At 40.8% G+C, this 25,159-nt stretch overlaps 1 protein-coding gene across 6 annotated transcripts in view; it reads right to left on the reverse strand.

Annotated features, from left to right (window-relative positions):
* ASB11 (ankyrin repeat and SOCS box containing 11) overlaps positions 1-18,553 on the reverse strand; it is a 31,355-nt gene extending 12,802 nt beyond the window's left edge. The window contains exons 1-3 of one of the 6 annotated variants that reach the window (XM_002762642.5): positions 18,348-18,553; positions 5,431-5,510; positions 57-164 (exon numbers count right to left, since the gene is read on the reverse strand). In XM_002762642.5, coding sequence (XP_002762688.1) covers positions 57-164; positions 5,431-5,510; positions 18,348-18,528 — 369 coding nt within the window. In that variant the 5' untranslated portion in view covers positions 18,529-18,553. Of the gene's footprint in view, positions 1-56; positions 165-5,430; positions 5,511-17,292; positions 17,492-18,341 lie in introns of those variants that run through there. The other 5 variants (XM_008988979.5, XM_008988980.5, XM_078362798.1 and 2 more) reach the window with 5 other exon arrangements.
* Between the last annotated feature and the right edge of the window lie 6,606 nt (positions 18,554-25,159).

The raw sequence follows: 25,159 nt of genomic DNA on the forward strand, positions 1-25,159 counted from the left end.
GACATTAGCAGATGCACTTGACCAGACAGACCCAAGTAGGCAGGGGCAGTACTCACATGCGCACCATTTTCCAGTAAGGCTTTGGCACAGGCCACGTGACCTCCAAGGCATGCCTCATGGAGAGAAGACACCCGGTTAATTGTCACCAGGTTCACATTGACACCCTATAATTTAGAGAGAAGCAGGTTTATTTATTTTTTAGAGATGGAGGTTGCTCAGTGTTGCCCAGGCTGGTCTCAAACTCCTGGCCTCAAGTGATCTGTCTGCCTCAGCCTCCTGAGTAGCTGAGATTTCAGGTGCAAGCCACCAAGCCCAGCAGAAGAGAGGGAAATGCTGCATTTGTGATAGCAATGAAAGCAATGCTGTTGGCCGGGCACAGTGGTTCATACCTGTAATCCCAGCACTTTGGGAAGCCAAGGCAGGTGGATCACAAGGTCAAGAGATTGAGACCATCCTGGCCAACAAGGTGAAACCCCGTCTCTCCTAAAAATACAAAAATTAGCTAGGCATAGTGGTGTGCACCTGTAGTCCTAACTACTCAGGAGGCTGAGGCAGGAGAATTGCTTGAACCCAGGAGGCACAGGTTGCAATGAACTGAGATTGGGCCACTGCATTCCACTCCAGAGCGAGACTCTGTCTCAAAAAAAAAAAAAGCAATGCTGTTTCACATGTTTTTGACATTTTCACAGTCTGTGGGTATAATATTAGCACCACAGAGAGAGAAGTAGAAGTTATGATCAGGGGAGTCTAAGCAACACAGCATGTGAGAATCACATTCATTTATCCAAAAAATGTTAATTCGGCATTCTAGAGCAAGTAATATACTAGGACCTGGATCTTCAAAACTTACGATATGGGTCTCTCTTCTCCCAGAGCCTACTGGGGAGGCAGAAAATGAAAGACAAAAGAGCAAGAATATTGCTATACTGGAAGTATGTCCAAAACTCATTTGGGAGCATAGGATATCCTTAAATCTGGCTTCAGGAGTAAGAAAACATCACAAATAGGGTAGTATTTACCTAAGACTTGAAGCATAAAATGCTTCAAGCTGGGAAGATCAAGAAAGAGTATGCCATTAGGAGAGAACAGAAACTGCAAATTCAGGAAGCAACAGGAAGTTATTTCCTGTTGCTTCCTGTTGCTTCCTGTGGCAGGGCCACAGTTGGATTTCTGTAACAGGAAGAACCCACAGAAAGAAGAAACAGGAGATGGGAGGAGATGAAGGAGGATAGTAAGCTGGAGCTAGGTCATGAAAAGCCTTGATTTCCAAACAGGGAGTACATGTCTTAGAGGAAATGGAGCACCTGTGAAGTCTGCTAGGCTGCAGAGGGTCTGGAGCTAATAGATTAGCCTTTTAAGAAGCCTACTGGTAGCAGCATGGAGGGTTGATTGCAGGAGTAGAAATGTAAGACCAAAGTAAGGAGAGTCACAGAAATGTCACTATGAGTCTAGGAATAGGCTGGCATGGGCCTGCTGTGGGTGTGAATAGCAGTAGGTATGAGGTACAGATGATGGAGTGCAGACAAGTTCAGGAGGTCAGATTTTATCTGGAACAAAACAATAATTCCCAGGTTTAAGAGTAAGCAGACCATGCTCCTGGGATTCATATGCTGTGTAGTAGCAGCACTGCTTCAGCCATGACTCCACTATGTGCCGAGGTCTCTGAAGTCCTAGAGTCTGGGGCTAGGGGGCTTCTCCTAATCTTCATTTCCTCACCCAGATATGAGTGTCTCCACCCCATCCTAACACATTCTCCCTCCCCATACTACCATGCATCCCCTTCCTTGTCCTGGAGTCCATGTGACAGATGACAAGGTCAGCCTAGCTGCTGGACAACTCTGACTTCATAACCTGATTTTAATAACATGGCTCTTATCATTTCCTTCCCTCTGATGATCACATTCTATCTGAAAAAGTGTTGACAAAAAGAGTCAAACTCTGTAAAATATTTGAAGAGATTTATTCTGAGCCAAATATAAGTGACCAATGGACTGTGACAATCTCTCAGGAGATCTGGAGAACATGTGCCCAAGGTTGTCAGGCACAGCCTAGTTTTATACATTTTAGGGAGACATGAGACATCAATCAAATACTTGTAAGACGTACATTTGTTTGGCCTGGGAAGGTTGGTCAACTCCAAGTGGGAACCTGGGGCTCCAGATTATAGATTCACAGATTTTCTGATTGGCAATTGATTGAAAGAGTTATTATCATTAGTAATGGATATCTGGGTTATGATAAGGGGTTGTAGAGACCAAAGTTTTATCATGTAGATGAAGCCTCCAGGTAGCAGGCTTCAGAGAGAATAGATTGTAAATGTTTCTTATCAGAATTCAGGTCTGTGTTGATGTTAAATTCTGGTCATCTTTTCCTGAATTTCAAAAGGGAGGAGGGTATAATAAGGCATGTTCAACCATCCTTTCCTGTCATGGCCTGAACCAGTTTTTCAGGTTAACTTTGGAATGCCCTGGTTGAGAGGAGGGGTACATTCAGATGATTGGGAGGCCTTTGAATTTTATTTTTCATTTATAAAAGGAATTAGGCCCCTGGCCTGTCCATCCCAGCTGAGTCCTGCTTTTGATCCTCTGCCTTATAACTGACCCACTGAAAGCTTCTAAAATCCAGTGCCATGACCCTGAACCCCAAACTCCAACTTATGTGCCTACCATCTCCTGTCAGATCTCTGGCTGCATCATTGCTGTGGTCAGCAGCTGTGATTTCTCATAATTGTCTGTCCCTTCATCATAAGGCCTCTTTTTGACTCCTGAATTCTGCCTATTTTCATGTCCTGAATATGATATCATTACTCTAGATCTGTGCTACACATTTCAAACTGGGCATCTAATAAGAGTTAGAAAAAGTCTTTTCCTTTTGAGCAAATAAGAAAAACAGGTTGGTCCACAAGGTGGCAGAAGTGTGCTAGAAAAAAAACTTTGTTATGGTGTAAAACTTCAGAATCCCTGAAATTGTAGAAATGTAATACTGGACAGGCCCGAAAGATCACCTAGAGTAGATCACCTCAATTGTACATGAGAAAATGGACGAATAGAATGTTCAAATACTTTTTAAGACTGGAAGTCAGTGACAGCCAGCACTGTAACCAAGAGCTCCTGAACCTTGGGTTAATATTTTACTCACATTTACTCACATTGGCTTAATGTTTTACTCACATCAACCACACTATCTAAATGTAAAACCAAGTTTATAAAAGTAGTCAAATACATTTTGTACTAGTATGTAAGGGTAAAGAAGTAGGGGTATACAAGAAAAAGTTGAACTTTCCCATAAAGTATGCCCCTTAAACATTTAATGACATTATTGAAGCTAACATGCTTATTAAGTATAGTCAGTGCCATGTGGGATCCTGGAACAGAAATAGGAAAACACGAGAGGAAAAACTGGTGACATCCCAATAGCATGCAGTTTAGTCAGTGGTATTGTATCAATATTAACTTCTTATTTTTGACTAATGTACCATAGCCATGTAAGATGTCAACATTAAAGGAAGTTGGGTAAAGGGTATAGTGTATGTGGAAACTCTCTATCCTTTTCAACTCTTCTTTAAAATTATCCAAAAACTAAAAGTCTATTAAAAAATATGCCAATAAAAATATTGAGGTGAGAAACTGAGAGAGAAGAGGTGGGTGCAAGACTTTTCACTGTGTACCGTTTTATTTATATTTATTTATTTATTTATTTGAGATGGAGTTTCACTTTTTCACCCAGGCTGGAGTGCAGTGGTGTGATACGGGCTCACTGCAACCTCTACACCCTGGATTCAAGCAGTTCTCTTGCCTCAGCCTTCCAAGTAGCTGGGATTATAGGCACCCACCACCACGCCTGGCTAATTTTTATATTTTTAGTAGAGACAGGGTTTCACTATGTTGGCCAGGCTTGTATTGAACTCCTGATCTCACCCGCTCGGCCTTCCAAAGAGCTGGGATTAAAGCTGTGAGCCACCATACTCGGCCAGTCCACCTTTTTAGAAAATTTTTATTTTTGAACTATGTGAATATATTACATATTTAAAATAATCAAATCACATCAAATTTAAAGTGCTTAAAAATAAATAAGCAAATGATAAAATCAGGTACAAAGTTCATTTGATCATTGCTGGCAATGCTGATTTCCTTTTGCCTCTCCTTTTTAAGAAGTAACACAACTCATAAAGGAGAAATCAAAAAACACATAAATGAAAAATACAGAAAGAGAGAAGGAAGGAAGAAAGGAGGGAGGGAGACAGGGAGGGAAGGAGGGAAGGAGGGAGAGACAGTATACCCAGCTGTTTAAATTCAAAATGGCATGAAAGCCAGATGATTGCCAAGTTGTGGAAGAAAGATATAATGGCTCGCCTCCTCTGTATACATGTAGACTCTAAAACATACAAAGTAAATGGAGCCTACGCACTTTCATTCATCATTTCATAAATATTTACTAGGCCCCTACTCATTGTTCAAGGTGATGGGGATGTAGTCATAAATATAAATAAAGTAGCCTTCATAACTAAGACTTCAATAAATGTTCCCTACGGAGTCAGATTTACCCATTGTCAACCTACTTTAATGCTTGATCTTGAAATAGTGTATCATTGGGCTATGCAGCCTCTAAGATAGCACCCAGTAATCCCAGAAACTAGGCATTGGCTCCCTTGTGTAATTCCTTCCCCTTGAGTGTGGGCTGGACTTATTGACTCAGACCTAATGAGTAGAATATGGCAGAAGTGACAGAATGTCACTGTGGAGATGAGGTTATAAAACAACTGTGACTTCCTTCTTAGGTACCTCTTGTGCTCTCTCTGGGGGAAGCCAGCTGCCATCTCATGACATAGCCCTGTGGAGAGGCTCATGTGGCAAGGAACTGAGGTTTCTCAACAACCATGTGAGTGAGTTTGAAAGCAGATCCTGCCCTACTTGAGCCAGGAGATGACAGCAGCCCTGGCTGACATGTGGAAGCCTGTGAGAGATCCAGAGCCAGAATCACCTAGCTCACCTGCTTCCTGGCCCACAGAAACCATAAAAATCCAAGTATCTGTTGTTTTCTGCCATTATGTTTTGAGGTCATTTGTTAGGCAGCAATAGCTGACTAATTCAACTTCAGGACTGTTGGTGCTAATGCATGCTGGAAGAGCATGAGGTGAGTTAGTGCAACATGCATTTGAGAGCACTCTCTGTCATCCCTCATGGGGAAATTTCCTATGAGGTAAAGGAAGGCCCAGAGGAAAAGGAGGGAACTGGACAGAAAATGAAGAAGCTCTCCAGGAAAGGAGAGGAAGGAAGAATAAATGGCGATGCATGAGAGGACATACATGCCTAGAATGGCAATGGTGGGACCTAGATAGGGTGAGCCAGACCTCTGCTACAGCCAAAGCTAATAAAGAATGATGCATAATTATAGCATAAGCATGAAGGATCAAGTCTTCGGTTCACTTACTTGTGCAATTAAAGTTTTAAGGGCCAGTAAGCGCCCCTGAGCCGCAGCTTCATGAAGTGGGGATCGATCAGCCCAGCAATCTGAAACACAAATCAAGTTCAAAGTCAAGGACCGGAGACTTCTTCCTGCAACTTGTCCACACTGCCTACCCACTGTGAGAGGAGATTTGGGGAAAGAGGTGGGAAGAGGAGGGAAGCACGTACCTTGCATCAGGCTCTCTTGTCATCCACTTTCAGGGAGACAAGCTACTGAATGTAAAGTCCTTTACGGTTTGGTGGTATGTGCCAAGAGAAGAACGGTCAATCTCTCTGGCTTTTGGGGGGCAATTTTAATAAGCAATAGATTTAGTTCACAAATATAGTGCCCAGTGCTTGAATCTGATAGTTCTCAATAAGGCAAAATGAAGGGCAAAGAAGGTCAATGAGCTTCTACATTTTTATCCTTCCCCTGCCTTTCACCCTCACCCACACCCTAAAGACTCAACAGCCTATGCACTACGAAAGAGACTCCAAAGCAAGGGTATCCAATCTTTTGGCTTCCCTGGGCCACAGTGGAAGAATTGTCTTGGGCCACATGTAAAATATACTAACACTAACGATATCTGATGAGCCAAAAAAAAATCACAAAATAAACCTCATAATCTTTTATGAAAATTTATGAATTTGTTTTGGGCCACATTCACAGCTGTCCTAGGCCATGAGTTGGACAAGCTTGCTCTAAGGGATCAGGGAAAATGTTCTTTTTTCCCAGATTCCCTAGGTAATTTTATCTGCTTCATTTGACAATGAGGACATACCTATTATAATGCAGAATGTCAATTTTTCAGACGATTTAATTTCCAAAAGTTTTTCCCTAAAAGTTTTGTTGTGGGCAGCTTAGTGTGATGACTGAGCACAGGCCAGTGGAGCCAGACTGCTAGGGTTCAAGTCCTCCCTTGATCACTTTCTCTGCCTAATTCAGCAAATTGCCAAAATTATTTGAACCCCAGTTTCCTTACTGGTAAAATGGAAATACAGTAATCTGGTATTTGTCAAGTGCCTTGCTCTCTAAGTAGGCCAATCAAATACAACCACGATGTTAGGTGCTCCAGACATTTTATGATTAATATAAGTAAGAACAATAGAGTAGTGTCCTAAGGAACAGTCTTAGAGCTGCCTTCCAGACATATTTTAACTATAATTGCCTGTCTGCAAAGAAGACTAACTAGTTTAAATGAGCATTTGAGAAGTAATCCCTCCATTAAACCTGCCAAAGGGTAATCAATTATTTTGGAAGAAAAGCTACTCCAATTTGCAAAATTTGGGAGTTTTTCACATTATATTTGTGCTTTTCATGCACGGAATAGAATGTATTATAATTTGGATTTAACACGAAGGCTCCTTTTAACATCTTGTAGGTGATCCTAATGGTGTTAAGAACTCAGGTTTCCATACCTATATTGGTGAAACAAAACGTCCAGCAAAAATGGAATTGTGTGAATTTGAAACAACTGAAGGCCTTAAGGAAAGAAAAAAATTTTCCAGAGGATGAGAATCAGGGTTAGAAACATTTCCATAAGCCCTCTTCCTACATTGAAACTCAATGTATGAACTTCTCTAACCCTTTGGGTTCTGAAAATGGGGAAAACTTGAATGTACTTTACAGGGTTGAATTGATATTGGAGCAACTGGTATGAAAATGTGATTTTTAATATATCTAGATATAAAAATAAATTTAAATGTAAAACATAGATGTGTGTATATACATTTGTTTTTAGCATTGTGCACTGAGAAAACTTGAACCAGAGCTCCTTAGAGAAATGTTGATCCCAGGTCTTGGCCAGGAAAAATATAAGATGGGCCTTAAACATCTTGCAAGAAAGTAAGAAAGTGCAAAAAAAAAAAAAAAAAAAGAAAGAAAGAAAGAAAGAGAAAGAAAGAAAAAAAGATGGGAGATGTCAAAACCACACAGAAGCTGGCTTGATGGGGCTTCCACTTTACAGGGTTGGACTGATATTGGAGCAAGTGGTATACAGGACAACTTGAGTATCAAAATAAACAAAGAGATAAGAGATTATATCCTATCAAGTAAAATGGTAATCTAGAAGCCCTCACTGATATAAATGAATATATACCCAAATGCCCATCAATGACAGACTGGATAAAGAAAATGTGGTACATATATACCATGAAATACTGTGCAGCCATAAAAAAGGATCAGTTCATGTCCTTTACAGGGACATGGATGAAGCTGGAAACCATCATTCTCAGCAAACTGACACAAGGACAGAAAACCAAACACCACATGTTCTCACTCATAAGTGAGTGTTGAACAATGAGAACACATGGACACAGGGAGGGGAACATCACACACCAGGGCTGGTCATGGGGAGGGAAGGCTAAGGGAGGGATAGCGGAGGGTAGGGGGATTGGGGAGGGATCATATTAGGAGAAATACCTAATGTAGATGATGGGGGGGATGGGTGCAGCAAACCACCATGGCATGTGTATACCTATGTAACAAACCTGCACAGTCTGCACATGTACCCCAGAATTTAAAGTATAATAAAAAATAAAAAAGAAATTTTCATTACAACTCTAAAAAATGAATATATAAAGACACAGAAGAGAAAGTGCTTTCTCATAATAAAATTCCCACTTAGAAATTGAAGAAATAATAGTATCAGCCCCAACTCATCTCCCTGCAAAATAATTACTAATTAGAAGAGGAAAAGCGGTAATTTTAAGGAACAGAACTGTAGACGTCATGTTGCCCAAGTGATCAAAGTCAAAATCAGCAGCGATGGAACAGATTGCTGTCTGATGGAATGCGATGAGCAACATCATGTGTCATAAGAAGAAACATAACGAGAAGAACACACCACCACTTCTGTGATCTTTCTGCCCAAAATGTATAACCCAAATCTATTAAGGAGGACACTGTGCACCAACCCAAACTGAGGGGACATTTTACAAAATAACTGAGAGACTGAGGAACAGCTCCAGATTGGAGGAGATGATGAAACATACTATCTAAAGGCAACACACGTGATCCTTTTGCTATCAAGGACATTAGGACCATTGGCTAAACATGAATGGGGTCTCTGGAGTAAAGAGAAGCAGGGATTTTTTGTACTGTTCTTGTAACTTTTCTGACTGTTGAAATTAGTTCTGAATATTTTAACAAGAAAAAAAAGATGATAGGGAGACAGATGAAATCAATGCTTATCCCAAACTCCTGATATGAATGTGTACTGCTTTTTATAATAACAAAGAAAAACAGATAAAAAAAATTTTCCCAAGAAAATAATTTTATGTAATAGAAATCATCTTTATTTTTAAACTTTTATCTTAAGATCAGGGGCACATGTGGAAGATGTGCAGGTTTGTTCCACAGGTAAACTTGTGCCATGGGGGTTTGTTTTACAGAGTACTTCATCACCCAGGTATTAAGCCTAGTATCCTTTATTTTCCCTGATCCTCTCCCTCCTCCTACCCTCCACCTTCAATAGGCCCCAGTGTGTGCTGTTCCCCTCTATGTGTCCATGTGTTCTCATCATTTAGCTCCCAGTTATGTGAGAAAATGTGGCATTTGATTTTCTGTTCCTGTTTGTTTTCTAAGGATAATGGCCTCCAGTTCCATCTATGTCCCTGCAAAGGACATGATCTCACTCTTTTTTATGGCTGCGTAGTATTCCATAATATATATATCTGCCACATTTTCTTTATCCAGTCTGTCATTAATGAAAATTTGGGTTGATTCCATGTCTTTGTTATTGTGAATAGTGTTATAATGAACATATGCATGCATGTGTCTTTATTACAGAACGATTCATATTCCTTTAGGTGTGTACCCAGTAATGGGATTGCTGGGTTGAATGGTATTTCAAAAACAGATAAATTTATTTATTTACTTACTTATTTAGAGATGGAGTCTCGCTCTGTCACCCAGACTGGAGTGCAGTGGTGTGATCTCGGCTCACTGCAAGCTCTGCCTCCCGGGTTCAAGCAATTCTCCTGCCTCAGCCCCCTGAGTAGCTGGGACTATAGGCACGTGCCACCATGCCCAGCTAATTTTTTGTATTTTCAGTAGAGATGGGGTTTCACGGTGTTGGCCAGGATGGTCTCAATCTCCTGACCTCGTGATCCACCTGCCTCAGCCTCCCAATGTGCTGGGATTACAGGTGTGAGCCACTGTGCTCAGCCAAAAATTTTTAACATGAGCATATATTGCATTTGTATCTTCCCTTGTCTTTAGTTGGTTGAGAGTTGACAAAAAGAATATTTTCAAATCTCTTTGGACATTCATAATTTGCATAAACTGCAAATATTGAGACAATGTATGCATATAATTCTCAATTACTGAGGCTTTTCCTCTAATACATCTCCATCTCATTCAATGTGAAATGTACTTCAGACGTTACGCTCTTGCCTAATGGCTCTTGGAAGTGAATGCAGGCACTGGGGGGTAGGACAGTCTACCCATGGCTGCCAACTCAGCATCCTGACCAATAGAAGAGGCAAACCCATAGCTGTGGCTTTGTCATTTCATTGTTCTGACAATAGCCAGTCAACCTGAGTCACTTGAAGGTACTATAAGTATTACATTCAAAACTAAAAACAAGATTTAAGTGGCAACTTGCAATTAGAAGAGTTAACTTAGGTTATCGACACAAATGTTTTCATTATTTCTAAAAACTTGCCTCCAAGTCGGCTATGGTGATCCTCAATTTCTAGTAACTTTCTGTTACTTATCAGTTCCACTAGACTCAACTCATATACACAACATGAATAAATCTCACAAACCTCATGTTGAGTGAAAGAAGCCAGAGACAAAAGAACATGTACTGTGTGATTCGGTTTCTAAAAGCAGCAGTCCCCAACATTTTTGCCACCAGGGACTGGTTTCATGGAAGACAACTTTTCCACAGACCAGCGTGGGAGGAGGTGGTGGTAGTTTCAGGATGAAACTGTTCCACCTCAGATCATCAGGCATTAGACTCTCATAAATAGAGTGCAGTCTAGGTCCCTCACATGTGCAGTTCACAATAGGGCTTGCACTCTTATGAGAATCTAATGCCACCACTGATCTGACAGGAGGTGGGGCTCAAGCGGTAATGTTCCCTAACCTGCCGCTCACCTCCTGCTGTGTGGCCCAGTTCCTAACAGGCCACGGACTGGTACTGGTCTTTGATTTGGGGGTTTGGAACCCCTGCTATAAAGTACACAAGGAAGGCAAATTCGCCTTGGGTATTAGGAGTCAAAAGCACGCTGAGTAGGGGTGAGAACTGTCTGCAAGAGGGCATGGTGGTAGCCATGCTGTAAATATGCAATTTCTTGCTTTTAGGTGCTGATTCCTGATTATGTTCACTTTGTGAACATTCATGCAGTTGTTGACTTAGGTTTTGTACATGTCTCTGTATTTAAATCATACTTTCATAAAGAGTTTTTAAAATAACACAGACTAGCTCTCTTTCTAACTATAATCTCTGATCCTCTTCACAGCTCCTGGCCTTTTCCTACTCCCGGGCAGGGTGTGGCCTTCTTCAGCCCATCCAGCAGCTAGAGACAGAAGGGCAGCATGTTTTTCATATGGTTCCCATCTCCTCCTCCTTTTTTTTTCTTTTTGATATGGAGTTTCACTCTTGTTGCCCAGGCTGGAGGGCAACGGCGCGATCTCAGCTCACTGCAACCTTCAAGTGATTCTCCTGCCTCAGCCTCCCGAGTAGCTGGGATTACAGGCATGCACCACCACACCCAGCTAATTTTGTATTTTTCGTAGAGACAGGGTTTCTCCATGTTGGTCAGGCTGGTCTCAAACTCCCGACCAGGTGATCCGCCCGCCTCAGCCTCCCAAAGTGCTGGGATTACAGGTGTGACCCACCACACCTGGTCCCCACTTCCTTCTTCTAGGGTTTAACTCCTCTAGCATCTTGTAACTGGGGAGAAACGAGAGGGACAGGAAAGGGAAATAGGACGGGATATGCTAACTGGAAGAGGAGGCTAGTCCTGCTTGATCAGTCTCAACTTCAAGCCTCACTCCAGATCTGTGGCATGAGGCTTAGGCCCACACACCTTTCCCACCCATTGGCATTTGGCCACCTCTCCTAGTGTCTCCCATCACTGCAGCATCCTCTAATGTCCCCCATTACAACCCTATGCCTCTGAGATCAAGGTAACAAGCCTGTGGTGCCATCTTTCATTCTACCAAGAAAGAGGGAATGGTGGTTGTCCTGGGCTTCTCCCTCACCACACCGCTGCTTTCCAATTCTCTTCCTCATATTCGTGTGGCATGGGGGATTCAGCAAGTTGTCTTTCTAAGCAGATTTCCAACTTGAGAGTGAAATACCAGGCTCCCCTCCTTCTGAATGCCCCTTATCTAAACTTGTATTTCTCCTAGAGTACCCATCCCATAGCTTTCAGTGAAGCGGGGAAGAGCCTTGATCTTATGAATGGTAACATCCCAAAACTCACAACAACCACTGCTCCACATGAAGCTGTCTCATGGTTAGGAAGCATCAGAAATAGGGCTGAAACCCAAGTTATGAGGACTTTAGAACACACCCTGTTCTGGTTTTAAGAACTATTGGTTTTTAAATTTTGCTTATTCTCGTGGTAGACTGACTTGTCTTGGGATGCTGTGATATCAACCTCCTCTCTATAAATCAGGGATCCCTAACCCCTGGGCCATTCTGTAGCCTGTTAGGAACCAGGCCACACAGCAGGAGGTGAGCAAGTGACACGTCTTATGTATTTTTTTTTTTTTTTTGAGACGGAGTCTCACTCTGTCACTCAGGCTGGAGAGCAGTGGCATGATGTTGGCTCACTGCAACCTCCACCTCCTGGATTCAAGCGATTCTCTGGCCTCAGCCTCCTGTCTAAATATCTGTGGACTGAAGGTGGGATCCAGTGATCCATCTGGGGTTCTAGACATAACACCAAAGCCCAAGGACAAAAGTAGCTAGGACCAAAGCCATGCACCACCACTCCCAGCTAATTTTTGTATTTTCAGTAGAGACGTCACTTTGCCATGTTGCTCAGGCTGGTCTCGAACTCCTGACCTCAAGGGATTCATCTGCCTCAGTCTCCCAAAATGCTGGGATTACAGGCGTGAGCCACTGCACCCGGCCGCTTCTTCTATATTTGCGGCCACTGCCCATCACTTGCATTACCTCTTGAGCTCTGCCTCCTGTCAGATCTTCATTGGCACTAGATTCTCATAGGAGTGTGAACCCTATTGTGAACTGTGCATATAAGGGATCTAGGTTGGGTGCTCCTTATAAGAGTCTAGTGCCTGATGATCTGTCACTGTCTCCCATCACTCCTAGATGGGACCATCTAGTTGCAGGAAAACAAGCTCAGGACTCCCACCGATTCTACATTGTGGTGAGTTGTATAATTATTTCATTATATATTACAATGTAATAATAATAGAAATAAAGTGCACAATAAATGTATTACACAAGAATCATCCCAAAACCATCTCCCCACACAGCCATCCATGGAAAAAACTGTCTTCCATGAAAGCGGTCCCTGGTGCCAAAAAGGTTGCAGACCACTACTATAAATGATGTGAAATAAATCAATTTTACTGCCTTAAAAGTAGAAATCCTTTTTTGTTCCCAACGGGAAACTCTCAAGAAAGTAATTTTTCTAGTCCCATCATTTCCCAGTACTTGCTTCAAAGGACCTTCAAGGGTTTTCACACAGAACCCTTTTCCAGAAAATGCCACAGTGGGGTCTCCTGCTTTTCTATTCTTGTTCCCAACAGAGTCTCTCACTGTTAACCATTCTTATTTTGCAAATTGGAGCTAATTGTAAGAAATTGAGGATAAAAGTTACTTGGCAGCTTGGGAGTTTTTCCGTTCCCTTCAGGAAATATGCAACTGAGCTCTCCAAATAAATCAAATAAATGAATGCTTAAGTAGGACTCAATCATTCTCTTCTAAGGCAACCTATTTTTAGTTTTTTGGCAGACTGCCTGTGTCACAGGGCTGCAAACACATCATGAAGATAGTTAACTCGACAAATATGTTTGCTTATCCCTGATGAGGTGTACAGAAAATGTTCAAGTACTTTTTCATTTCCCCCTTTGAATTTTTCTCAGAATGCGATTTGTATCTCAGACTGTTTGAATAGCAACTTCACGACAGCTTCTAAAACCATATATCTCAATAAAAAAATTGGTTCAGATGGAGAACAATCGTCAAAGTTCCAGCAACTTGAGATAAAAACCAATTAAACTTTCTTTTTGTAATTCTCACACTAATTTCAACAAGTATTTCAGATTACTGGTTTTTTCTTGTTTTTTTTTTTTGTTGTTGTTTGTTTGTTTGTTTTGAGACGGAGTCTCACTCTGTCATCTAGGCTGGAGGGCAGTGGTGTGATCTCGGCTCACTTCAACCTCTGCTGCCTGGGTTCAAGCGATTCTTCTGCCTCCCGAGTAGCTGGGATTATAGGCGCCTACCACTGCACCTGGCTAATTTTTGTAGTTTCAGTAGAGACAGGGCTTCACCATCTTGGCCAGGCTAGTCTTGAACTCCTGACCTAGTGATCCACCTACCTTGGCCTCCCAAAGTGCTGGGATTATAGGCATGAGCTACTGCACCCAGCCTCAGATTACTGGTTTTTTTTTTAAAAGATGACCTAACTGGTTATAATCCCCAGTGCACATGGAACAATCTTTATTCTCTTTATTCAAGTTCTAAAATCACATGAGGCCGGGTGCAGTGGCTCACATCTGTAATCCTAGCACTTTGGGAGGCCGAGGCAGGCAGATCACCTGAGGTCAGGAGTTTCAGACCAGCCCGGCCAACATGGTGAAACCCTGTCTCTACTAAAAATACAAAAATTAGCTGGGCGTGGTGGCAGGCACCTGTAGTCCTAGCTACTCTGGAGGCTGAGGCAGGGGAATCACTTTAACCTGGGAGGTGGAGGTTGCAGTGAGCCGAGATCACACCATTGCACTCTAGCCTGGGCAATAAGAGGGAAACTCCGTCTCAAAAATAAATAAATACATACATAAATAAAATCATATGAAACAACAACTTCTGTAGCATTTGTTAAGGAAAAGTCATAAGGAATTTTAATTTTGAACCAAAATACAGATAAGAGCCTAGCAGAATTAACAGTGTTTTATGTGAAACAAAGGTAACTGGGAAAATAGAATATATTTCCTGAGATATCTAAAATTTTAGAATAAAATTGAGTTAAAATGAATCTTCTCCAGAATGTCCAGTCCTAGAGAAGAGATAAGACACAGTGAGCTGTGTTAGACACAATTTACTATGTTGCAGCATATTAGAAAGAAGACTCCTTCGAACTCTTGAGGGCGGGAGAACTGAGCTAAAGGGGACTGGTGGAAGGCTGAGCTTCTGCCAAGGACTGGTTGTCCTAACCTAGGAAAAGCCAGCAGGCACCTGATACGCGCAGCTTAGAGGATAGTTAGGCCAATGTTTGCGGAGACAACCAGCAAAACTAAATAAGAGCAGAAGGCTAGGTAGAGGTTTGGGGAAGAATGAAACAAAGGCAATCCCATTGGAATGGAAAAGACAGGAAAAAGGATTCAGAAAGCTGAGTCAGGCAGAAGCATAGCTGTCAAATCATGGTCAGTCCATCAAGTGATTTTTAAGCATAACACTTAGAATAGTACTGAATTTTTGGACGTAGCTTAAAATAGCCTTTTTTTGTTTTGAAAAAGGGCACTACAGTTCTAAAACCTCTCATCTACACTTGTAAAGTTCCTCCAATTCTGAAAACCAAGCTTTTCCCCAAATTTGATACAAGCTTGCTTAGCAGCAAAGCATGGCCAGGACTCAGGTTAAGCAATTTACTACTTTTCTTTGTATTTCCCACCTAATGTGAATATTTATATGTTCACTATAGAAAATCAAAATGTTTGATTGTGGGAGGCAGCGCCAGGCACTACCAAAAGTGCTGTGTAATAGACAGTATGTACATTGTATGATCTTTCTAACATTCAAAAACTATTGAATTCTGAAACATGGCTGGCTGAAGGGTTGTAAAAAACATGATCTATCTGTATCTACACTGTATTTTCTTTCTTGATGACCAAGTCATAGTACTAAACATAGCTTCGTACAAATTAGCAACGGTTGAAAAATCATACCTCTCTCCTGAGATGGTGCCTGCAGAAATATCTATGGACTGAAGGTGGGATCCAGTGATCCATCTGGTGTTCTAGACATAACACCAAGGCTCAAGGACAATGTTTTAAACTTTAAAATAAAAAACAACATATAATTGACAAAATAAAGAAGCTTAAAAACCAAAACTAGTAACAGTCAACCATGGCTTAATTGAACTATGGTGAGTGATCATCAAAATGTAATAGTTTAAGCCACAAAGACAAACAGCAGAATGTATTCCAGACTATGAAATACACCCCCATCGCAAAACATAAAAAATAAAAAATGACTTCCCCAAAGCTTTTACAGCTCAAAGAATGATATTTAATGAGGTATTCAGTGTTAAATGCAGCCTCCAAAAAGAAAGGGCTCCAGATCTACGAAAGTCTAACCTGTGCCCTGGCTAGGGTTTTCCTGCCCTTCGTTGTTTTTGACATTGCTGACAATAGTTTACGGGAATAGCATACGCTAGCAAAATCAAGAAACTTAACCTTGGGCTAAGACTTTTCTAAGTTAATAAGCCAATTTACTGATTAAATGTCATATATTTTCCCAACAAATATTTGTCTGACCAATGAAAAGCAAACGTGATTTCTGGTTAGAGTTTGATTCCTGCTTTGAATTTAACACTTTCACAAAATTTTGCTCTAGATTTTTAATATACCTAACTTAAATATATAGTATCTGACTGTCGATAGTGGTGTCAAAAGAAAAAGCATAGAATCACATGAAAAATACTGGTCCTGGCATGTTACTGCCTACATTCTTATAGAAAGACTTATTTAGTGGCTGAACATGGGGGCTCACACCTATAATCCCAGCACTTTGGGAGGACAAGGCAAGCAGATCAGTTGAGGTCAGGAGTTTGAGACCAGCTTGGCCAACATGGTGAAACTCTGTCTGTACTAAAAATACAAAAATTAGCCAGGCATGGTGGCGTGCACCTGTAATCCCAGCGACTCAGGAAGCTGAGGCACGAGACTCACTTGAAACCCAGAGGTTGCACTGAGCCAAGATTACACCACTGCACTCCAGACTGGGTGACAGAGCAAGGATCCATCTCAAAAATCCAAAACAAAACAATAAAAAACCCAGAAAGTCTTATTTACCAAATCTGGATATACTCTCTATTATATATGGGATGGAGGGGATTCGTGTATATGTACACACACACACACACACACACACACACACACACACGAAGGAAATGAAATTGGGAAATTGACATGCACCATTCCCTGTCCCTTTAACAATAAATAAAAAACGTTTTTGACCTTAGAACACTATACTGCTTGCAAATTAAATGCGTGTTATTTTAAGAAATTGAACAAGTAAAGATATTTGCACTACAGAATGAATGAACTATATTTAAGAGATTTGTATTCCAGCTCCAGACTAAATTCAAACCATGCTTATATGGGTTTTGACTATAAGAAGGTTTTTTAATACTTTTTAAAGAGCGCACTTAATTAAAAATCACAAAGACAGAAATAATGCACAGGAGCAACAGGAGAAAACATTTTTAACATGTTCTTGCCAATACTGACTTTGTTGGACTTCATCTCATTTAAACCAGAAGAATGATGTATCTATAAGAGCACCAAAACTATTACTGAAAATTTTAGAAAGCCTTTGCCCAAATTAACAAATTAAATTAGAAAATAACTTTTCAGATGATGCTTAACTTGAAACTAAATAGAAGCATTACTTTTTTTTAACTAGTCAAAGTAACATACCTCCCTGAAATGTGTGACAAATATAATCCCCAAAAGAAATCTCTTTCCATGGTCCGGACCTTCTGATACTTTCTGAAACTTCACAATTCTTCTCATTTTCCCCAGTTAACTGAAGCATTCTGATGCTTCGTCCTTGGAGATCTTATTTCTTTGGATAAGACTGCTGTTGTCTAGCGTCTTCTGAGTTGTCTAGTGTATTGGAATCACATAGCATAAGTCTATTTTGAAAAAGAATCCTGGATGCAAATTGAAATGGATACTAGATAAAGAATGATGTAATCCTGGAACCCCTGCAAACACTAAAAATACATAGGGAAATTCTGAACTCTGTTTATGAATAAATACTCCTCTATTAAGTGACAATCCAGCAGTGACAGGGATATCTGACTCATTTACTTTTGTAACACCTCACTACAATTAAAGTGACTCATTTCTTGAAAGAAATGGACACTAATCTCTACAAAGCATGAGAATTTAAAATCTTTTACCCAAATCTTGGCATTTCATATTAAAATAAACTTTGTTTAGAGTGCTTTGCATGCTACCATATAAAATGGTTTTAGCAAAGGGCTTTTCCTGACAGCGACAAGTGGTTAATCAATCCTAATTGCAAATCACAGCACAAAAATACAGACAGCATGCCATGTTTGCTGCTTTAATTACAATTTATTAGCCATTATATTTCCTGAGAAAATTTAGTCTGGTTAGAATGCTCTTCATTGTTAAAGTATGCTTAAAAATTGTAAAGAAAATAATTCTATACAAGTAATTATTTGGGCCAGTAGAAAGGAAGTTGCTCGAAATACTCTTAGTAAGCCGCTACCTGTTTACGTCTTAAACAACTGCTACAAGATCTACTAACTTGCAAAAAATACAGCTGAAAATCCTCCACAAATGGATGCAGCCAACAACATTTGCTACTTAAAGTGACAATTTTTCAAACTGCCCACTTAAAATCAAACTATAAATATAATCTGCCTTTGAGAAATACTATTCATGTGAATTATCTAGGAGGGATTTTTTTAAATATTGGGAACAAATTCATGTACCTTTACCTGAAACTCCACCATAGATCTCTTCTGCTATCCTAGCCGCTTCTTTTCTATTTCCTTTGACGATATAGAAATGGGTTAGGAGAGCCAAAAAAACTTTAATCAAAAGCTTAAAGAAAAAAAACGTAGCAAACATTGTAATAAAAATGTTTTTAAAGCCATAGAAAACAGGACCATCTTCCATTTTGGCTTATGCTCTGTATAGGGTCCTAGGACGGTAAAATTTCACTGAGTTATAATTGGTATCATATGACATCTATTTTAAACCTTCTAGCACTCAGTGCTCCTGTTACCAAGAACTCAGTTTGTAAGTTCTAATCTAACTGTGATTTGGCAAACTGCATGTGCTGACATCCACAGCAGTGTTAAGTAAACGAAAGAAACTTCCTTCTAACCAGAAACATCCAATAGTTCTAGAACTACATATCTCAAGTACTATCTAATAAATAAGATCCATATCCAAACCTTTTTTACTCCTAAACCCCTATTTTCGCTATTTTATGTTAGAAGGCAGGGTTGGAAAGACAGAAACTTCTCAGATTCTGTAAAGATAAAGCAAGTTATTTGACACGCACAAAAAAGTGCAAATATACTCTATGTTCTAAGTGGGAAATCCTACTCCCTGGAGCATTTCATTTTCTCCTAATTCTGAAGTTTACAGAGGATTAAGCCCAAATCTAAAATATGACCACTTAAAAAAGACCATTTACCCGAAGGCTGTATTTATTTACTTTTGAGATGGAGTCTCACTCTGTCACCCAGGCTGGAGTACAGTGGCACAATCTCCACTCACTACAACCTCTGCTTCCTGGGTTCAAGTGATTCTCCTGCCTCAGCCTCCTGAGTAGCAGGGACTACTGGCATGCACCACCATGCCTGGATAATTCTCATATTTTTTTAGTGCATTTTAGATTTTGGGGTACATGTGAAGAACATGCAAGGTATTTGCATTGGTACACACGTGGCAGTGTAATTTGCTGCCTTCCTCCCCTTCACCTATATCTAGCATTTCTCCCCATGCTATCTCTCCCCAACTCTCCACCCCCCGCTGTCCCTCCCCTATTCCCAACAGACCCCAGTGTGTAGTGCTCCCCTCCCTGTGTCCATGTGCTTTCATTCTTCAACACCGGCCTATGAGAACATGTGGTATTTCATTTTCTGTTCTTGTGTCAGTTTGCTGAGAATGATGGTTTCCAGGTTCATCCATGTCCCTACAAAGGACATGAACTCATCATTTTTGATGGCTGCATAATATTCCATGGTGTATATGTGCCACATTTTCCCTGTCCAATCTATCATCGATGGGCATTTAGGTTCATTCCAGGTCGCTGCTATTGTAAACAGTGCTGCAACGAACATTCGTGTACATGTGTCCTTATACTAGAACGATTTATAGTCCTTGGGATATATACCCAGTAATGAGGTTGCTGGGTCAAATGGAATTTCTATTTCTAGGTCCTTGAGGAATCGCCACACTGTCTTCCACAAGGGTTGAACTAATTTACACTCCCACCAGCAGTGTAAAAGTGCTCCTGTTTCTCCACATCCTCTCCAGCATCTGTTGTCTCCAGATTTTTTAATGATCGCCATTCTAACTGGCATGAGATGGTATCTCAATGTGGTTTGATTTGCATTTCTCTAATGACCAGTGATGATGAGTATTTTTTCATATGTTTGTTGGCCTCATGTATGTCTTCTTTTGTAAAGTGTCTGTTCATATCCTTTGCCCACTTTTGAATGGGCTTGTTTTTTTCTTGTAAATCTGTTTTAGTTCTTTGTAGATTCTGGATATCAGCCCTTTGTCAGATGGGTAAACTGCAAAAATGTTTTCCCATTCTGTTGGTTGCTGGTTCACTCTAATGACTGTTTCTTTTGCCATGCAGAAGCTGTGGAGTTTGATTAGGTCCCATTTGTCTATTTTGGCTTTTGTTGGTAATGCTTTTTGTGTTTTCATCATGAAGTCCTTGCCTACGCCTATGTCCTGAATGGTTGAAACACTGAATAGACCAATAAAAAGATCTGAAGTTGAGGCGGCACTTAAGAGCCTACCAGACATAAAAAGCCCAGGTGCAGATGGGTTCACAGCCGAATTCTACCAGACACACAAAGAGGAGCTGGTACCATTCCTTCTGAAACTATTCCAAATAATCCAAAAAGAGGGAATCCTTCCCAAATCATTTTATGAGACCAACACCACGATGGTACCAAAACCTGGCAGAGACTCAACAAGAGAAGAAAACTTCAGGCCAATATCCATGATGAACATAGATGCAAAAATCTTCAATAAAATACTGGCAAGCCGATTGCAACAGCACATCTAAAAGCTTATCCACCATGATCAAGTAGGATTCATCCTGGGGATGCAAGGCTGGTTCAACATATGCAAGTCTATAAACATAATTCACCACATAAACAGAACCAAAGACAAAAACCACGTGATTATCTCAATTGATGCAGAGAAGGCCTTTGACAAAATTCAACAGCGCTTTTGCTAAACCCTCAATAAACTAGGTATTGACGAAACGTATCTCAAAATAATAAAAGCTATTTACGACAAACCAACAGCCAATATCATACTGAATTGGCAAAAACTGGAAGCATTCCCTTTGAATTCTGGCACTAGACAAGGATGCCCTCTTTCACCACTCCTATTCAATATAGTACTGGAAGTTCTAGCCAGAGCAATCAGGCAAGAAAAAAAAATAAAGGGTATTCAAATAGGAAAGGAGGAAGCCAAATTGTCTCTATTTGCAGATGACATGATTGTATATCTAGAAGACCCCATGGTCTCAGCCCAAAATCTCCTGAAACTGATAAGCAACTTCAGCAAAGTCTCAGGATACAAAATCAATGTGCAAAAATCACAAGCATTCGTCTACACCAATAACAGACTTAAAGAGAGCCAAATCAAGAACGAACTGCCATTCACAATTGCTACAAAGAGAATAAAATACCTAGGAATACAACTAACAAGGAACTTAAAGGACCTCTTCAAGGAGAACTACAAACCACTGCTCAACGAAATAAGAGAGGACACAAACAGATGGAGAAACATTCCATGTTCATGGTTAGGAAGAGTCAATATCATGAAAATGGCCATACTGCCCAAAGTAACTTACAGATTCAATGCTATCCCCATCAAGCTACCAATGACCTTCTTCACAGAACTGGAAAAAAACACCTTAAACTTCATATGGAACCAAAAGAGAGCCCACATAGCCAAGTCAATCCTAAGCAAAAAGGACACAGAGGGAGACATCACACTACTGGACTTCAAACTATACTACAAGGCTACAGTAATCAAAACAGCATGGTACTGGTACCAAAACAGAGATATAGACCAATGGAACAGAACAGGGGCCTCGGAGGCAACACAACATATCTACAACCATCCGATCTTTGACAAACCTGTCAAAAACAAGCAATGGGGAAAGGATTCCCTGTTTAATAAATGGTGTTGGGAAAACTGGCTAGCCATGTGCAGAAAGCAAAACTGGACCCCTTCCTGACACCTTACACTAAAATTAACTCCAGATGGATTAAAGACCTAAACATAAGACAAAACACCATAAAAACCCTAGAAGAAAATCTAGACAAAACAATTCTCATATTTTTAGTAGAGATGAGGTTTTGCTATGTTGGCCAGGCTGGTTTTGAACCCCTGACCTCAGGTGATCCACCTGCGTTGGCCTCCCGAAGTGCTAGGATTACAGTCATCAGCCACCATGCCTGGCCAAGCCTGTATCTAATAAAAGGCATATCTTGGATGCCTCTCCAAGTGAAAGTGTCAGACTAGAAGCATCATACTACTCACCATGGTAGTTCCATCTGGGACAAGGTCCCACAGCAAGGTTCCCTCCTGATCATTCACTTGCATTTCAAGCAAGGGTAAAGTTCGTGCCCATTTCTGAAAAATGTGGGCTATCCTTGATCATGGAAGAGTCATAGTGAAATGGATTAAAGAGATGCCCTAGGTTCTGGATGAAGTACTCAAATATGCCATGAATCAACCTTCTCTAAAAATACATAGGGAAATTCTCTTTCCCTATGTATTTTTCCTTATGTATTGCCCAAGAATACATAGGTTGGGCAACTTTCTCTTATCAGCTGGCCAACACAAGTGAAATGGGTTTATTTTTAGTTTTCCTCATCCCTCTAGGTCTCTGCCTTCTTTCTTATGTTAGATTTTGTAAATTTCTAAAATCAGTTGAAAAGACAAACCAAAATAAAGTTATACAAGCAGCCTAATAAATCTTAACAAATGCTTTATGCAAAAATATGGGGAGGCTGGGCATGGTAGCTCACACCTGTAATCCCAGCACTTTGGGAGGCTGAGTTGGGTGGATCACCTGAGGTTGGGAGTTTGAGACCAACCCGACCAACATGGAGAAACCCTGTCCCTACTAAAAATACAAAATTAGCCAGGCATGGTGGTGCATCCCTATAATCCCAACTACTCGGGAGGCTAAGGCAGGAGAATCGCTTGAACCAGGGAGGCAGAGGTTGTGGTGAGCCGAGATTATGCCATTGCATTCCAGCCTGGGAAACAAGAGTGAAACTCTGCCTCAGAAAAAAGGGGGGCGAATTTCTCTTAGCATGCAGGCAAATAGAATGACTGCCCAGTTAAGAACTGTTTCACTACATTTAAAAGGTGACATGTAGGAATACGACCTGAGCCACAACATGAAGTCATCCAGTTCAGTCTATTAGAGCACTATAAAGACCTTGAGTTGTCTTCACTCTCAAGGAACAGATATTAACTTAAGATTTACTTTACTGACCTTGTATTACCTGGTGGAAAGCCAGTTTATGAAAGCACACAAATACAACTCTTTTAGTCCTTTTCATGTATCTCTTTCTTCAATCATACTCTAAGTAGGCAATCATTTAGTCATGTCAGATCAGTGACATACATTGTACTGGGATGACCCAGAGCACTGTGGAACACTTAGCAGCAACCCTGACCTCTACTCAATTGATGCCAATGCCCCACCCCCATCTAGTAGTAACAGCCAGACATTGCCAGATGTTCCCTTGGAAACAAAACTGTCCCCCCAAACCCTAGTTGAGAACCACTGAGCCATACTCAAATAGAAATGATAAAGGATAAAGTAAAATCAATTCCCCCGAATACTATAGGCAACAAATCAATTTCTAGATAGAACGTTTTCATAATTGTATATTAAAAAATCCAGCTACAGGATGATACAATTTAACATCTAGCCACAATCATTTGGAAATGCAGAGATGGATAAAGAGGCTTTAAAAATACTTCACACAAGTAAACACAGACCTATACTACCTTGACTTTGCCAAAAATAAGTTTTGGTGTAAGATAAATCAAAACATAAACATAGGTGACTGCTTTCTACTGTTTCCCCCAAAAGGGGTGGGAGAAACTAAATCAGGGATGTCCAATCTTTTGGCTTCCGTGGGCCACACTGGAAGAATTGTCTTGGGCTGCACATAAAATACACTAACAGGCTGGGCACGGGGCTCATGCCTGTAATCCCAGCACTTTGGGAGGCTGAGCTGGGGGGATCACCTGAGGTCAAGAGATCGAAACCATCCTGGCCAACATGGTGAAACCCCATCTGTATTAAAAATACAAAAACTAGCTGAGTGTGGTAGCCCATGCCTGTAGTCCCAGCTACTCAGGAGGCTGAGGCAGAATTGCTTGAACCTGGAAGGCAGAGGTTGCAGTGAGCTGAGATTGCACCACTGTATTCCAGCGTCTCGGCAACAGACTGAGACGCCATCTCAAAAAAAAAAATGCACTGACCACGAGGTCAGGAGTTCAAGACCAGCCTGGCCAACATGGCAAAACCCATCTCTAATAAAAATACCAAAATTAGCCAATCGTGGTGGTGGGTACCAGTAATCTGAGCTAATCGGGAGGCTAAGGTAGGAGAATTGCTTGAACCTGGGAGGTGGAGGTTGCAGTGAACCAAGATTGTGCCACTGCACTCCAGCCTGGGCAACAAGAGTTGCCCCATCTCAAAAAACAAAAAATAATACACTAACAATAGCTAATAAGCTAAAAAAAAGAAGTCTCATAACTTTTTTTTTTTTTTTTGAGACAGAGTCTCACTCTATCGCCCAGGCTGGAGTGCAGTGGTGCTCTCTCAGCTCACCACAAGCTCCGCCTTCCTGGTTCAAGCTATTCTCCTCCCTCAGCCTCCTGATGTAGCTGATTACAGGCGTGCAACACCACACCCGGCTAATTGTTGTATTTTTAGTAGAGACGGGCTTTACCATGTTGGTCAGGCTGGTCACTAACTCCTGATCTCTTGTTCTACCCACCTTGGCCTCCCAAAGTGCTGGGATTACAGGCATGAGCCACCAAACTGGCCACGTCTCATAATGTTTTAAGAAAGTTTACCAATCTGCACTGGGCTGCATATAAAGCCATCCTGAGCTGCAAGTTGGACAAGCTTGCTGTAAATGAAGTCAAACTTCAAATTTCTCTTAAAATAACTGGCAAAGTAGAAAGTACAATTATGTAGCTCACATACACAATATAGATTGTAGTTGTTTTCCTTTGTCTCACGTGATAATGCTAGGGCAGTGAAAAACAAGGGCTTATTTGGGTAAGGAAACAAAGGCACAATTGAACTTGCTATTCCATAAGTAAGAGCAGATATTCTAGAAACAAAAAATGACAGAGTCATTCATCGTCCAAAGGGTATTTGTTTTACTAATAGTCCAAGCAGCACATCCAAATTGCACTGAAAAAGAAAGTGTCAGAGGCAGGGACAGCCTGTTCCACTAGAAATAATAGTCCATTCATAAAATAAGACAAACACAGAAAATTA

Source organism: Callithrix jacchus, chromosome X, assembly GCF_049354715.1.
Source record: "Callithrix jacchus isolate 240 chromosome X, calJac240_pri, whole genome shotgun sequence".
NCBI classification, from domain to species: domain Eukaryota; kingdom Metazoa; phylum Chordata; class Mammalia; order Primates; family Cebidae; genus Callithrix; species Callithrix jacchus.